This window comes from Ylistrum balloti, unplaced genomic scaffold (assembly GCF_031769215.1).
Source record: "Ylistrum balloti isolate Yb309-2 unplaced genomic scaffold, AGI_CSIRO_Ybal_v1 Utg370720, whole genome shotgun sequence".
In the NCBI taxonomy this organism is placed as follows: Eukaryota; Metazoa; Mollusca; class Bivalvia; order Pectinida; family Pectinidae; genus Ylistrum; species Ylistrum balloti.
In genome coordinates, this window is record NW_026782428.1 from 352227 (window position 1) to 369401 (window position 17175).

At 36.1% G+C, this 17175-nt stretch overlaps 2 protein-coding genes across 2 annotated transcripts in view; one reads left to right on the forward strand and one right to left on the reverse strand.

Moving 5' to 3' along the window:
* LOC132557776 (phosphatidylinositol 3,4,5-trisphosphate 3-phosphatase TPTE2-like) overlaps nucleotides 1-8132 on the reverse strand; it is a 29564-nt gene extending 21432 nt beyond the window's left edge. The window contains exons 1-5 of the mRNA XM_060222301.1: nucleotides 7910-8132; nucleotides 6543-6743; nucleotides 3625-3744; nucleotides 2849-3015; nucleotides 2415-2479 (exon numbers count right to left, since the gene is read on the reverse strand). Coding sequence (XP_060078284.1) covers nucleotides 2415-2479; nucleotides 2849-3015; nucleotides 3625-3744; nucleotides 6543-6743; nucleotides 7910-8127 — 771 coding nt within the window. The 5' untranslated portion in view covers nucleotides 8128-8132. The remainder of the gene's footprint in view (nucleotides 1-2414; nucleotides 2480-2848; nucleotides 3016-3624; nucleotides 3745-6542; nucleotides 6744-7909) is intronic.
* Nucleotides 8133-9980: 1848 nt separating this feature from the next.
* LOC132557773 (ankyrin repeat and LEM domain-containing protein 2-like) overlaps nucleotides 9981-17175 on the forward strand; it is a 37573-nt gene continuing 30378 nt past the window's right edge. Inside the window, exons 1-3 of the mRNA XM_060222299.1 lie at nucleotides 9981-10413; nucleotides 11194-11348; nucleotides 16102-16293. Coding sequence (XP_060078282.1) covers nucleotides 9981-10413; nucleotides 11194-11348; nucleotides 16102-16293 — 780 coding nt within the window. The remainder of the gene's footprint in view (nucleotides 10414-11193; nucleotides 11349-16101; nucleotides 16294-17175) is intronic.

Here is a 17175-nt window from a genome sequence, read left to right on the forward strand (position 1 = left end):
TGGTGGTTTTGCTTGAGAGCTGTTTGTTTGGGTGTGGCTATTGTCTTTATGATTCCTTGGATGTTGGAACCAACTTTGTCTATCCGAATTGTACTGTCTGAACCTTGGTCTGTCTCTAGAAATGGGGTGTGACCTTGCCATAACATTATCTCTTTTACATCTATAGCATTGTCTTTGTCTTGAATGGTCTATTTCCATAGGAACAATTTGTCTTGGGTCGTTGTCAGTATGTCTTGAGACTGTTTTTGGTTACAATCTTTGGGAATCTACTTTATGAAAGACATCACTGTCATCTTTTCTTAAATCAAACCGTTTTCTTAAGTTTTGTTCCCTCATTGCTATGCCTACAGCGTCTTCTAAAGTCTGGGGGTTTTCTCTCATGACTTTCATTTTAAGGTAGTCATATGCCAACCCGTCGCAAAAGGTATTAACTAATTGCTGTTGCACTATTCCCCTATCATTGTCTTGAGCATTAGTGTAAGCATCTTCAGCTATCTGTAGAAGTCGTTCTGCAAATATTTGCACACTTTCAGTGTCTTTTTGCCTAGTTTTTCTCAACAAGGCCAGGGCCTGTTGTGAGTCTGTTATCTCAGCAAACCTTTGCTTTAATAACTTCTTTAAATCCTCCCAACTAAGGATTCCATCTCCTTCCATAGAATCAATGTACCTTTTAATAAAGTCACCTACTGACCCCGTACTTGTCTGGTAAGCTATATTTGGTGTGGACCCATTGTCCAACCCTACCAATTTAGCATATTTTTCGATTTCTTTGATCCAAGCCTTAAACTTTGAAGGGTCACCTTCAAAAACCTTTACTACTTGAAACACACCCTGTGCTGTCATAGCCGCCGAAAGACTTTTGAACTGTTGCGCCATGCTTCTTATGAGTACCTCCCCATCATCTTGAAGAGTCCCTCTCCCAGGGGCACTTGAGGGTGGATTTCCTGAGGGGGAAGTCTTTCATTTAACTGGGGGGTACCTAGGTTAGCCATTCTCTCAGCAATACTATTCATTTCTACATCTGATAACAAGCTAACCATGACGTCATAAGATATCCTACTTCCCTTACAATTAATAACCTAATTGTAAACAATTGAAGATGCTGCCAAAGGTCAGTGATAAGGTACAAAATGGGAAAAGAGTTCCACCTACCTTATAAGAGCCAATCCAGTTAAGATGTTGTTACTGGATCCTGGTCACGGCACCAAATCACCTCTTGTAACCCCACTGTGCCCCCGCTCGCGTTGTGTTTCCCGAAGAAAAAGCCAAGTCCAAATTCCTTTCTACTTGTTGTTTATATAGCACAGTGAAGTCCACAAGAACGCTCGCTCCCTATCACGCTTCCGTAGAGTCAGTCCCACAACCGGAAGTTGTCCCGTTGGCATTCCTAGATCCAAGTGCAATGAGCAGCGAAAACTGCCCAGTATTTATAGGGGAAGCCAAAAGTCGGAAACTCAGCAGGTGGAAATTCCTCAAGAAAAATGGTTGATCCTGGCGACCCAACCATATCAAGATTCTGTCAAAATTATACCGATTTGGACACAAAATGCAGAATCTTGGCGCCATTTGTTATTGTGTATGGGATAAGTGCTGATGGATTGGGGATGCACATTTAGTGCAACGACCGTTGATTGGTCCATTCCCCAATCCCAGGAAGCTATTGTCTGGAATGACAATTGGTACTACCAGTCTTCAGACCCACCGCATATTGGTCATTATTTACATATATAATAATCAAATACTTAACAATTACACAGAACCTAACATCTGCTAAATCGGTCATGTTTACCTTACATACTCATAATGCTGTACTAAGCAACTATATACAATTCACTATCTAAACTATTATTTTCTCATGACCTTGAAATATTTTATGTTATAATGATACAATCATCGTTACTCTAACTGTACTGCACGGTTTATATATACACATCACATTTGTTTATATGAATTCTGGCTACCATTGTTTACATAAGTCCCTACTTGGCTATGCAGTGCTGGACAGGTAAAGGTCATATTTGGTGCAATATACTATGTACATATTTAACACTCAATTCCTGTTATAAGCTAAATTAAACAACAAGAAATTCATGGAAATTATTATTTTCATATTTTAAATTTCCAACCAACATTATATACAATAAAATACTGCTTCCTGTTCATATAACCATTTCCGGTTTAACAACAGAGTGATCTACTTGATAGTGTCACAAGTAATCCAATATGGCGGACGCAGAACTCGGGAATGATAACCCCAAGAATGGCATGTTCCTGTGTATAATGCGCACCCCCTTTTTGACACGACGGTTTTAGCTTGAAAAAGTGCGCACTATACGCGAAAATTTACAATAATTTTTAAGGACCCAGTCTATACACACTTGTACAAATAGGTTCCTGACCTCAAACACACTTACCCTGACTGGATTCCGGTACATTGCCATCATACCTTTTGATGGAAATGACATGGCAATCACTCTCTCTGTGAAATTAAAACCAATTTATCATCTTTTTTTGTTTTTCTTAAATGTTAATGAAAACCTTTAAATCAAAGACAACTTGTTCCTTGATTATTTATTTAGTAATTTACATCAAGATGTCGTTATTACAGCAATTCAACAACTGGGGTCAAAGTTTCGCTGATTTTGTTTAGTTTCTAGACATGAGACATTTAGATGATTTTCAAATTGATCAGCTATCTAGATTACCAGATATAATCAAAATTTACCTGCAAAATCCTGTGTTAAGCTGTTACACTCTGCAATTATTTGATACACCTCAAAGTTTACCTGTAAGATCCTGTGTTAAACTGTCATACTTTGCAATTATCTGATATGTTGTATTATTTTACCTGTAATATAGCAAAGATCCAAATCAAACCCATTCTTTTGGTATCGGCGTTTGTTCTGTGACACCACACGACGAGACGCTGTTGCTACATGACGTTGTTGTTGAACCATAAGGTAGATAATTCGCAATGCTCTGATGATCCTTACTACTCGACCAATCACAACCAACCTATAACATTGAATTTCAATCTTCACTTGTGACAACATTACAAATATTTCTCCATTGAAGACTCTGACTCTCAGTATCAATAAGAAAAAACCTACCAAATTGCTTGAAAATGAAAATAAGCAAGACATTATTTCTATGATAGTTGAAATGTGCAGGTGAGTTATACACATTTTTTGGCCTGTTGTCCTGAAAAAAGCTATAAGTCTACAAAGCTCAATTTTGGTCTGTAACAAAAATAGAAGAAAAAAGAATTGTTTTTCGTCTTCTTCACCAGAGGTTGATCTATGTTAAAACATCACTTTATTGGAGAAAAGGAGGTTGTTAACAATTGAACTCTGCTTCTGCTCTTGTCCCTTCTCCAGTTAGGGCAAGATGTAGTCCACAACCTCTGCATATGTAATATTTTGTTACGTTTCGCCGAAGGAGCTCTAGTTATTTTGTTCAAATCCATTATCCTTACTTCTCCAGTCGTTCAGACAAGTGGGGAAACGGTATGAGACCGAGGGAAAATGGAAAGTGTAATAACATAAACATTCACCACTACTTTAGACACGGTGACCTTAAGTTATCAATCATTCTATATCATCACTATCAAAAATGAAAGCCTACCGGAGATAGTCCATGTCCGGATCATTCGTAGATAAAGCAATAAACACCATATCCAAAATGAAAGACACAACTACGACCCCTCCATCTATCATATCTAGGATGCTGGTGAAAAACAGGCGCCTGTCAACAAAACAAGACAAAACAGGATAAAAGTAAGAGAAATCATAACTCTTCCATCTATAATACATGTACCCAGGATGCTGGTGAGGCACCTGTAAACAAATCACTGACTGATAAATTTAGAGGACGTTTCTGGATTCAGTCTACACTTTCAGTTTCAGTAGATACTACATCATGTAGAAGGAAGACTAAAAGCATATTATAATTCTGATAAAATTTTGTTTCTGTACTAATTATTTAGTATGTGTCATCATTATATTTCATTATATTTCATAGCGAGCATCGACAAATACCGTATTTATTCCAATAAACGCCCCGGTGGCGTGAAATTTTTCAGACAGGGGGCGATTAATAGAACACAAAATTTCATAATTTGTTGGTCGTGACATGCCATGGCTGCTACTTAAAACCATTGTTTAACAAACTAACAAATTACTCAGCAAAGAATGCATTTGAAAATTGCAGTAATTCCAACATCGTTGTAGCTTTAAAGATTGTTGTCAATTGCATTCTGATAACCTGAATTCTTGTATGAAATACATTGTGTCAGCTTCAGTCAAAAAACGTACAATGTTCATCATCGCTTGTAGGCCTAGTTTGCATAACAAAATAAAAAAACACAGCGGTATATAAGCCAGTCTGTTTCTTAATAAATCCCACATACCTGATAACAATGTCTGGGACAAAACGAAATTACGACACTGCTTTCAAGCTTAAAGCAATCGCCTTCGCAGAGGAGAAGGGTAAACATGCCGCCGCGAAAGTGTTTTGTGTTGACAGAAAACGAGTGCGGGACTGGTGTCAAAACAAAGAAAAATTAAAAAAATCTTTCTAAAACATCTAAACGCTGTAAAGGAGGTGGGAGGCATGTCAGATATAAAGATATTGACAAAAATCTGATGAGATGGCTACAGGACAGACGGGAGGCCGGAATACGAGTGACTGGGAAAGCATTGCGGTTTGAGGCCCTGCATATGCATAAGGCAAATGGTAGTCAATCGTTCAAAGCCTCATATGGATGGTTTTCTAAATTCAAAAAGAGACATAACATTTCGTTCAGGCGATCTACGCATGTGGCACAACATAAAGTTTCATTAATTGATGATCGTATTGACAGTTTTTTTAATTTCGTGTTAAGAATGCGTCGGCTACGAGAATATCCGATAGCCATATCGCTAACATGGATGAAACCCCGGTGTGGTTTGACATGCCAGGAAAATCGACATTGGCAATAAAGGGGAAAAGGAGGTCAGAGTTTACAGTACTGGCCATGAAAAACAAAAAATAACGGTGACACTGGCAGCATATGCCGATGGGACTAAAATTGCCCCCCATGTGCACATGCCAGGCATTCGTCCCCTTCCGAAAGATGACATACCAAGTGGTATTGTGGTATACATGTGCGGGGCTGGTTCATCAAAAATATAATTCAGACATCTGTGTTATACCCGGAGGATGTACATGTAAGCTACAGCCAGCCGATGTGTCGTGGAATAAACCCTTCAAACAAAAACTTTGAGAGTTGTATGACGAATGGTGTTTCAGTGGCCCCATTGAGAAAACCAAAGCAGGGAATCATAAAGCCCCATCTAAAGTTGTAATGTTGTCTTGGGTCAAGACAGCATGGGATAGCATTAGCCCGGACACAATCAGAAGATCGTTAAAAAAATGCGGTATCACAAATTCGCTGAACAGTAGCGAGGATCATATTTTCCAGCATGATTCTGATGATGAGGAATTCCAGGGGTTTAGTGAAAAGGATGTCCAAGCTGCAGATGACGTTTTGCAAAATTTAATGGGTGATGTGAATGCACCTTTTATTCCACAAATAGAACCGAGTGAAAGCGAGACTGGCGAAAGTGAAAGTGAAGACAGTAGTTCGTACGGCAGTCCCAGCCGTTAGGCCTGCAGTGTATTGAAATGAACCGTGGATTAAATTGATATTACTTGTGCACATGTCGTGACAGTGTAATTTTCTTGTGCCAAAATTCATTTGTTCATGTTCATGGATACCAGGAATTTAAAATTTATTAAAAGGTAAGCTTTGTAACCTGACTCCTGAGTTGTTGAAATTTACTGAGAAAACATGTGGGGGGTGTTTATTAGAGATGGGGCGTTTATTGGAATAAATACGGTACTGATGTCCGAGGCATTACTACATATCAGATGAAAAAAAAGACATGGAAATTATGGTAAGTGACAGTAATGGGACATAATCAGATGTTTGTCTGTTAGCATCTCTTCAATCATCCCCTGATAACACAGACTTTTCATGATATTTGATAACATTCATTACACAAATAAAAAGAACATGTTGCACTATGTACACTTTTGGAGATATATTCACAAAGTTATAAATAGTCATTACCAACATAGATTGTCATCGATAACCATTAGTGATAGGAAATCTGTTAAAATCAACAATCGATTATCAGTCAAAATCTGATAGGCTTTTTTAATGTACTTAACTGATCACATAATGACTGACTGTTCAATATTCGTGCATTCTTTGCGGCAGCAAGATTTTCTATTTTGCAACCTTAATGAGAAAAACCTCACGAAGAATATACAAAGAATGAATATTATTAACAATTGGCATATTTATGATGCATAACATGAATTAAGTTTTTGTTAAAAAAATATCAGATTGGATGAGGTAAATGATTAGATATTCCATTATTAATATCCACCTACAGCTTCCATATCAATGAGACATTTAATGTAAATGGTTATAATAACAGTTTTCAGAAGAAAGAGAAATGAAGTAACATTATTGACAACAGATTCTTGTTACTTACTCCTGATAAAATATTCGTGCTGCCACCTCCAGCAGGAAATAAGTGATGATACAATGGGAGACAATCTCCAGACCACTACTAGCATTGTCAGTTTCAGCCAGTCCAATGATGGTCAGGACGAAGTCCAACAATATCAACAGCACAGTAATGATGCGGAATATTACATTCTCAATTACAGCCTTGAATTTGGACTGGATTAATCTGTGGGAAAAATTACATTACAAGGAAATAAACCTTTTTGTATGAATAACAACAGCTCCTCGGAACTGTGTGTGTCGCCTGCATAAAGTGTCACAGTCACCCAGAAATTGAACTGGATGTGCAACGTTCAACCATAAAGTTATAATACCAAATTTCATTTCTATAACTTGAAGCATAAAGGGAAAACTGCGCAAAGCAATATTCTTGAGAAATTTTCCAAGTTCAAAGGGGCATAACTCAGCCAAAAAGGGTCACAGACAGCCAGGAATCATTCTTAATCTGTATCCTTGCAACCAGAAGCCATATACCAAATTTCATTTTAATAACTCAAAGCATAAGCCAAAAAAGTCAAGAAAACAATATTCCCAGGAAATTTGAAATGGGCATAACTCTGCCAAAAAAGTATACAAACAGCCGGGAATCGAATTTAATCTGTGCCCTTGCAACAAGTAGCCATGTACCAAATTTCATTTCGATAACTCAAAGCATTACCGAAAAAAGTCTGGAGATTTTCGTACGGATGCCGAAGCCGCCGCCGCGTGACGACTGACAAAGCGATCCCTAAGTGTCCGCCAGCTCTGCAGGCGACACAAAAACTGTATTTATGAATATAAATCATATATTCCATACACACAACAACAAAGAATCCTAGTTATCTAACAGAGAAGTATCAATAAGGTAAAGAATACTGTATGCTATATTGATATGTCATAGCACACTATATCTCATCTCAAATAGGTATCCCATTACATTATTACACATCCAAGTCTCAGGGTATCAATACATTATTACATGACCTAGTTTCAAATAGTCAATATCTCATTACATGACCTAGTTTCATATAGTTAATATCTCATTACATGACCTAGTTTCATAGAGTCAATAACTCTTTAGATGACCTAGTTTCATAAAGTCAATAAATTATTGCATGACCTAATTTTTGATAATTGTTTCATTACAATCTCTATCAGAATAAGTGTTTTGTTTACAGATCAGAATTATCATCTTTATTTTACTTTTCCTCATACTACCTGATTTGTGATTGGCCAATTCTTCAGGAAATGCTGCAGTAGTTGTTTTTTTTTTTTTACTTCTACTCTGTTAATGATGTTTATCAATAAAAACTTATTAAGATTGTTTGGCTTTCATTGTGAGCAAATACATACTTCAATCCAGTAAGTTGAACTTTCTGTGCAGGATCTTCAATGTACTCTAAGCCAGGTTTGTTATCAGATTCATAGAATTTCACTTGTCCTTTATCAACAGGGTTATCAACTTGTATGTGTGTGTCTTGAATCTCTCTACTTTCCACTCTGGTGACATCAATTTCAGCTGCTCCTTCAGGCTCACCCCGATCTGAGTCAAACCTTTCATAGTTACTCATGCTGACCTGAATACTACAACATATGAGTTCTCATTATAGCATAATAAAGTATCAGTTTTTCAAAATTAAAGTCCTTTCAATCACCAATTGAATATATGAATTGTTAACCTGTCAAAAAATTACAGCACACCTACAGTACAATTCAGAGTATTTTGGTAACACAATGCATAAACATAGCTCAATGGTTGGAGTCTCAAGTTTATTTTTGCAAATTCAGGAATGTAACATTTTAATCCTAAGCAAAAAAAAAATGTGTAAAAAATAAAACCTTATCATTTTTACTTTATTTAATCATTGAGTATTATTGTTGAATTGAGTTGATTACAGCATATCAGGATGTCATAAGATGCTCAAGGAAAAGTAGAGCATCTTATTACCTGAGTATCATATATCAAACAAGTTCAATAATTTGATATGACCCTTTAGGTGAGTTTGATATTAATTCCATATTAAATCTACATAAGTGTAATATTGCATTTAAGATATAACCACTATTTATGGAAAAAAAATACAAACAATCTTTAATTTCAAACACTATACAACAGGCTTATTTAGATACAGAGGGAATGTGTTACTGAGACAACCATGTGATGTCATCAAGATACAACTTACAATATTTATTACATGGCCATATGATTTGACAAAACAGGCTAATTATGTGATAAACATGTTTATTTCTAGTAACATAACTAACAATCTCCTGATTGTAGTGAAATTATCAGTTATGATAGGTTCATCATCATTGAAAGAGTGTATTTTTCATGCAATCAGCACAGGACCAGTCTATGGTAAAGATTTCCCTACTCCCCAACAATCTTGCGCAGACAACTGCATATCAAATGTACACTATATTTAAACTTTTGATACAGAGAAATGGTTTAAAGACTTTATGATACTGACTGGTTAAATTATGGACAGGGGTTCAACATGCAGATTCACCAATGCAATCAAGCAGACTTAAAACCTTGTGTACGTGTGCAAGTACATGGAAAAACACATTCCAGTGAGTGCCCGACCAGGAATCAAACTTGGGTCTCTGGCATTAATCCATGTCTCACTGAACCAAAGTCAAAGAAATATTTCTTGATCACTATGTATAAGCCATACCAATCTGCTCCTTTTACGTCTGTAGGGCCAGCTTATAGTCCCGAATATGTTTAAGTTGAGAGTTCAGGTCACTTAATTAGTCTCAGCTTTCGTGAGTTTTCCTTTAGTTCAATGGTAGAGAGTCTGGCTAGAGACTGAAGGGTCGCTAGATCGAATCCCAGCGGGGTATACGACATACAAATGATAAATACATTGTATATGGTATAATAAGATTACAGCATTTTTTTCTTCTTTGATTCCTCTATATATGAAAGACCTATCTGAACCATTTGACGTGTTTAAGGTCCATCACACCAGCACCCAAAACGTGTCGTCGCCTGTAATTCGTCTAGTGGTGTCTGCGACAGTGAAAAAGGGGGTGTTTCTCAAGCCTCTTAAAAAAGCGTCTGCTTCACGACATTATTTATGATACAACTCACTCAGTCTATAAAATGTGTTGACTTCTAAATGTAACATAACGCTTATAGTATTCAAGATTACAAATTTTTCAATCACCTAAAACTTGTTTAAGTTGTTTTCCGCTGAAATGTCCCCTTCACATCCTCGAGATAACTCCTAAAGTTTACCGTCTCCCGACTCAGTATCTAGCAATACTGTTACATGGAATTTCATTGGATAATGGTTTTAGGTAAACCAATCGTAACAACAATAACAAAGGAAGTTTGGTAGGAAAGAGGCGGAAGTGGCGAAAATGAGATGAACTATCAGGCGAGATATTGAGAAATGTAGATAGGTTAGGATTTAACATGGAAGATATTTTAGATCAAGTGAAAAAACTTAGTGCAGACGAACTGAGGACGCAGCTGAAGGAATACGGAGAGACTGTCGGACCTATTTTACCTACGACGATTTCATTATTTCAAAAACGGTTGGCGAGAAAAATCCTTGCATCCCATCAAACAACTTCGACCACGATTTCAAAACCTTCCATTGATGACAGTGCAGTCACTTCATTGTCAAAAGGAAAAGAAGGGAAGAATGACAGATGTATTAATGGGGCCGTTGTTAGGTCCACTAATTCTCAACCAGAATCATCGACAGCATCGAATGGTTTGGCAAGCTTCAAAATTGTTCCAGAGGGTGAAAAATCTCAAGATAACAAAACGAAGATAAATTTGGAAGCATGTCATTTTTATGGAATCAGTTTACCTGCAACTATCCATAAGGAAGAGATCGAAGGTGAAAAAATATTGACTGTAAACACGACTTAATTGGGATAATAATTCCATTATCCGTCTAGCTGAATTGTCTAGACAGTCCACTCTGTGTGTTTCTATTGATTTTCCGACAACTTTCTCGCTGACCATCAAAGTGCATTGTTTTAATTACATCAGCTGGTCTTAAATTACCATAACATACTGTCAAGTGAGTCAGCATTATAGCACACATGCCAGTAGTATCATATTTACACATTAACAACAAATTTTTAAAAAAATGATTTAGACTGGCACTGATCTGTGATTTATATATAATAAGAAAATATTGTTTCCAAAATCTTCAACATTTTGTCATGTGACATGAATATGGGTGGTGTTCAGTGGTGGTTACGTGTGTAATATTCCTTCATGTTATTTTTCAAGGGATTAGATTTTATGCATTTTAATACGAATAACAGGTAAGGAATACCCTGCTAAGCATTAATAGTTGCAGCAACTGAACAATAAAAAACTGTTATGCCAAAGCTATCCACATCTCTTTAAAACATGTCCAAGAAAGTTTGCCAATCCGACTTATATTATCCTGTAGTTTGTGGTATTTATTACTCTTTGAAACAAGGATGTAATCTTGATATTTGTTTTTGCAGAAATTAAAATATTTCCTCAGTTATTTGGCAGGATGAAATAATAATAAACTTTCATTTGTTCAGTCATTGAAAAATTACGATGATATTTTCACCTTCTGGAAGATCAGAAAGAAAGTATATACACTATCAATACATACATTGATGTTTATTTACAGATAAATGCTTTGTCTTTACTGATAAAGATCTGGCCTTGAAAACAGTTAAGAAATATACTGGAGCACGTTTCAAAGTATTCAAGTCAAAGCCGGAAGCTGATGAATTTTCCCTTAATTCTGCTGATGTCAACTCTCCATGGAAAAAAGAATCGAAGGTATGTCATGGGAATTATCTGTCACTTGGTCATACAAGTATGATGGAAACGGCAGATCTCCAATTCAATAATATTTCACAAACAGGAGATTGTTGATTCATTCATGTTATGTAAATTGAATCATTTTTTGCTGATAGACATCTTAACACAAATAGTAAATTTATTTTTTTGAATTCTCCAGTCTACAGTAGAAATTTTCACTGGAGGTTGCCAAATTGACTGAAATATCTGAAGTCTCCAGCCCAAAACGGGAGACTTGACAGCATACTGTGTCGCAGGAAATAGCATGTGGTATAGCAGGAAAATTTAGTTCAGCTGTAATTCTAAGATGTAGCTCATTGCAACACTGGTAATGGCAATATGTGACCCCAAATCAAATACCTATAAACTAAAGATTTCATGTTTGAAGATTTTGATTGTGAAATCTGATCATCACAATATCACTGTCTTTAACTATGCATGTGAATTCACTGCCTTATTAATAAAGGATAATTTTATTCCATTATTTGACCTCTAATTATAATCTCTGACCACCACATTCACCTGTCTGCACACCATACTGTAATTTCAGACAATCGGTCAGGGCTCTTGTAGACTGATTTCAGGGATACAGCTGAGAATACATGCCATAAGAAAATGTTATTAAATTTAACAAACTGACCATATCATATGTTATATATTAAATGCAACCTCTGTATGTTCAGATAGTCCTGTGCAGCATTAAGACACTTTAATTCTTTGTAGTCGCCATGTGCCGTGCATAAACTTTTGACATTTTAAAGCGACTATAATGTTATAAAACACTACGAGAAAATGATATAAAACGTTCTATTTTACAATAGTATGTTACAAAGCCAAGACTTTCTGTTCATTACTGAAATTAAAAGTCACTGCAACCATTTTTATTGATATCTAAAAAATGAAGAATGTAAACATTGTGGTCCTGATCTAATTCATACATTACCGCTCATAACCCTGATGCTGCGCATGCGTATAAGCCTAGAAAGAAGCAATATGGCAGACGCAAATATGAAAAAGGCGACGAGGACCTAAAAGTTACCTTACAGAAAGTGCCAGAACGTGTAAGAGGAAGGAGTCGGACCAGAAAAGAGGACAGGCAAGAATTGATATTTTTGGACTTTGATTATTCTGGGTATGGCTGGAGTTGACCACAGTGACCACTACTCACTACGCTACCCGAGCAACATACTTAAGGGAAACTTTACCTTTGTCTCTGACTGTGTTGTCCTTTTATATAATCAAACATTATGCCTGGTACTGGAGCCCCGGCTGGTGCGAAAACCAGAACACAGAGTAGCAGACAAAGTGACATTGGCTTGGAGAAAAAGTCTACTGATGAAAGACTGGATGAAATTCATAATATGCTATCTATGATGGTTACCAGAGACTTCATGGAAGCGAAGCTACAGGGTTTGAAACGAGACATAAAGCAAGATAACAAGGTGTTGATAGAGAAAATGGAAGGATGTATATATGTTCTAGAGACGGAGAACGATCACCTTAAGGAAAGAGTACGTCTTCTCGAGAGCCAGATTGACAGAATGGAAGTCAGATTCTGTGAACTAGAATTGAAACATAACGACCTAGAACAACATGGCCGGAAAAATTCTAAACGGATCGTAGGGATTCCAGATACTAAGGAAAGTAACACTGTTGAGGAATGCATTGAGAAAGTTGTGAACTTCGTATCGGGAACTCTTAAGGTGCCATTGGTTCCGACTGACATTTACATCGCTCATAGACTAGGGAGACACATGTCAAACAGACCAAGACCCATCATCGCCAAGTTCACCCACAGAATGAAGAAAAGGACCGTCTTACATACACGGAGGAGTTTGAAAAATTCAGGGACTGTGATCTTTGAGGACCTTACCAAGTCTAACCAGGGGAAATCGAGTGAAGCTTACAAACTGAATTGTGTACAGAACACTTACAATTTGGACGGCAAACTTTTTGCTATTTTTACAGACGGGCGGAAACGAAGACTTTCGTATAACACCATCATCATGGATGAGTTTCTGATGAACGATGCTAACATTCGCTAGTTACATGTGTGTTGATAAGGATATATAGTTCAGCACAGAACTACAGACAGACACCTTATGAGTGTCTAGCTAAACTTATCTCTGTATAGTTAGTCTGATTGTGAATAGTGTGTAGTTGTGGTGCAAATTTCTTTGTGATTGTGTGGATGTATTTTCGAACTCATCAATTTTTAGGATATTTACTTCCTCCTGCACTAAAAGGTAAGAATAATTGTAAACAAACGTGTAATTTGTACATATATATATATTTACACTTATCTATGCATGGTAGATAATTAATTTATGTTCTGTACGTTAAATACATAATGTAGTTCTAAATACCTATTTTTAGAAACAAGTTGTGCTCTATGTAAATTATACTATTAGGTATCTTACTAAATACTCCTCTATAGATAAAATAACATATTTTTATTGCGCCTGACAGCCAGAGTGTTTGTGAACGTTTAGGTCGTGTCACTACCGCCAGGTTTCTTCACTACACAGGTAGTTGATATTGTAAGAATTAAGTGCATACTAAACATGTATAATTTCAGTCCGTGATGATGATTGTTTTGATGATGAGGATGATGAATGCAGCAGTGCTGTATATGTGTAATAATTTTCTTATAATTGTATAATTGTCTACAATGTATTTGAAAATAAAAAAAAAAATAATTACAAAAAAAAAAAAAAAGAATTTATATTAGAAAGGAGATTGATAAATGGTGAACGATGAAGGAGGATCTTGGACTGAATGCAGATTCGGAATTTGTGAAACTGCTGCCTATAATTATAACATATCCGCCTGTCATTGATTATAATCCAATATTCAGTGTTTGACACGTGAATATGTTATGAACAACATTAATAAAAATGTTGTCTAAAAAATGTTGAATGAAAATAGTTGTGTTATTCACTTCAATTTACTTACGACAACGTGCGTTTGTTGTTGACTGTATGGTGGGCCCCAGTTGGAGGTATTCGTTTTAAGTGTAAAAAATATGATGGTACTGGTGTTACTTTAAGAATAACAACCGTGATGATAAACATAACCTTCATAATAAACAGTGTAATATCTATTAATGTTTACAGACAAAGTATCAATTCCTGTGCATTTCTGCACAATGAGTTTTTTTTTCCGATTGTAATTACCCCCTTTGGGGCCCCACAAGTTTAGGGCCACGATAAACATAGATAATTCTCGCACGACAAAGCCAAAACAAAAGGAATTACAGATATTGATTGTTAAAAATTATATATTATAACACTATAAAATCATTTACTGCAAACAAGAATTAGCAGAAAGGCGCAAAAGCAAGTGTCATACATATGACATGTGCGTTTGTTTACCTTTTAATCTTTTTTTTCTTTGAGGCGGAAGTAAATGACTGTCACGTGACAAGCCATGTGGCCCTCTTGGCTTTCGTCATAATCAACCGAGCATGAACATGTTTATTAAAAATAGTCAAGATAAACAATGATCAGACCCCGAAAATATGTACAAAAACAACAAATTTGACGTTAAAGGCGCGTGTATTGCTTATTATTATGGATATATTTTAATATTCATAAGCCGAATTCTCCATTTTGCAGTGTTGAAATCTAAGGTAATAGCCGCTTTAAACTTCTAAAGTTCCACCAGTGGGACTGAGCTGAAACTTGCATGAAATGATTCTGAGGATCCTGGTTACTTTTTGACCTTGTCAAAACTTTGACATGGCAGCCAGGGAGGCCGTTTTGTAACATGATTGCACAATCATGGTTTTTCCTGTGGAACACTTATTTCAAACTTCTCAAGTTGCACCAGTGGGATTGGGCTCCAATCTTGTCCAACTCCAGTATAAATTTTACGAAATTTTCACAAAAACAATATAACTTTAAGAGGCTGTCAACCAATTCCTATATATTCCTATGTTTTCCTATATTTTGATTCAAAAATCTATATTTTGAAAGACCTCCTATATTTCCTATTGTGTCTAATGGAATCTTTTGGTGTTAAATTTTGCTGTAATTCTCATGGAGGAGACTTTGGATTTCAGACTTATTTCTTGATAGTCTTTCAAGCAGAACCACAACATACTGATGCAAAAATTGCTCAAATCTGTCAAATATGAATTTAAATACAATGTACGTAATACATAACAATATTGTAATTAAGAAGTAAAATTTAAATGATTGAACTCTTGCTATCACACACTAGTAACAGTTCTTAATACACTTAGTACTGTACACAAGTCACAACCAAATTTAAGTTCATCACAAGAAATATTTATCTTGATATACTCCCCAATTATAGTCGAGTTCGAAACTTGTCACCCAACTTTTATTTTTAGCCCGTCATTATCAAATGGTGGGCTATTCAAATTATTTCATCCATGGTCATTAATATAGCAAATGATATTGCTGACAAGGTTTTAATCTAATGTTCCAAAAAGTGTATTAAGAAAGGAAACTGACTCAGATTTAGAGTTGAATACTGTCTGAACTCTTTACTGTCCAAAAATAGGTAACATTTGTTACGATTACCTACTGCTTACCAAAGCATCATGGAAAACAGCCTCTTAGTAAGATTTCATTCAAAGTAGAAAAAAATAACCCTTTTCCCTGCTGAAAGTTTTTGTTGTAAGATGACTGTTAAGGCCAGTGGGCCTCTTGTAAATGTATGCACACCTACTTCCAAGATTATAGATTTTGCTTTTATCCAACAGGGCCCAACTGAGTCTTCATTTCTGTCAACTGGAGTAAGTGTGGAAAGCTGCCCATTCAAAGCTCCGAAGATACAAGAGTTAACTGCCCTTAGGAAAAAGATAGAACAGGGTGAATGTCGTGTGGTAGAGAACATGTTCTGGGAAAACCCTCGTTTGCTTATCAGCAGTGGAGACACTCCTGTCATCTTACAGGTACAAGACAAAACCTATTGTCCTTTTTTATGACTCAGTATTTAGATTTTGTTTTATAATGAGACACTCCTGTCATCTTACAGGTACAGATATCTCTAGCTCTTGTCCTTTTTAATGACTGTTACCCCTCTATGTTGTCCTATCCTTATGTTATACAAAAGACCAGCAACAACCGTTCTCAAGTACAAATGTTGAGTATTAACACAAGTTACAACAATGATAACATGTATGGCCTGAGTATCGAGCTTAACAAAATTACTCCTTCCATGGCCACACCAGGACTGACTCTATTTGTTGTGATCTTACAGTTTATCCTAAAGTAATTATAATCTAATTCTGATAGGGAAAGTGTCTTCTACTGATCTACAATTAAACCGTGACCAGTTAATGTCTCACTGGTGGAGAGCATGTCCAGCCAATGTTTCACGGCAGGATTCTGACACTAAGGTGACCGCAATTAAACTATCTGTCTGATAAGCCAGACGGTCACATTAAGATTTAACACAAATTATGTTCTACACTTGAGTGACAAATTTCCCCATTAACAATGACCCAGTATTTAGATTATAGGGTTTATGATGAGATCCCCTCACAATCTTACAGCCGTTGCTTAGGACATATTATCCTATCTGATTATCTTGACATTTTGATTTGGTATAACTTATATGTATATACAATTCTCAGATTGTAATTAGATGTCCAACTTTGATTATGAGACTGATCAGACAGAGATAATATCACCTAGGTGTTAACTCTTAAATGTTACTCATCAAGTTTGTTATGGACATATATGAAGAAAACATGAAACATTCAGATGGTTGCAAAGGCAGGTTTGGCAGAAGATGTATATGGGAGCCATTTTTTCTAGCTCATATGTATTTT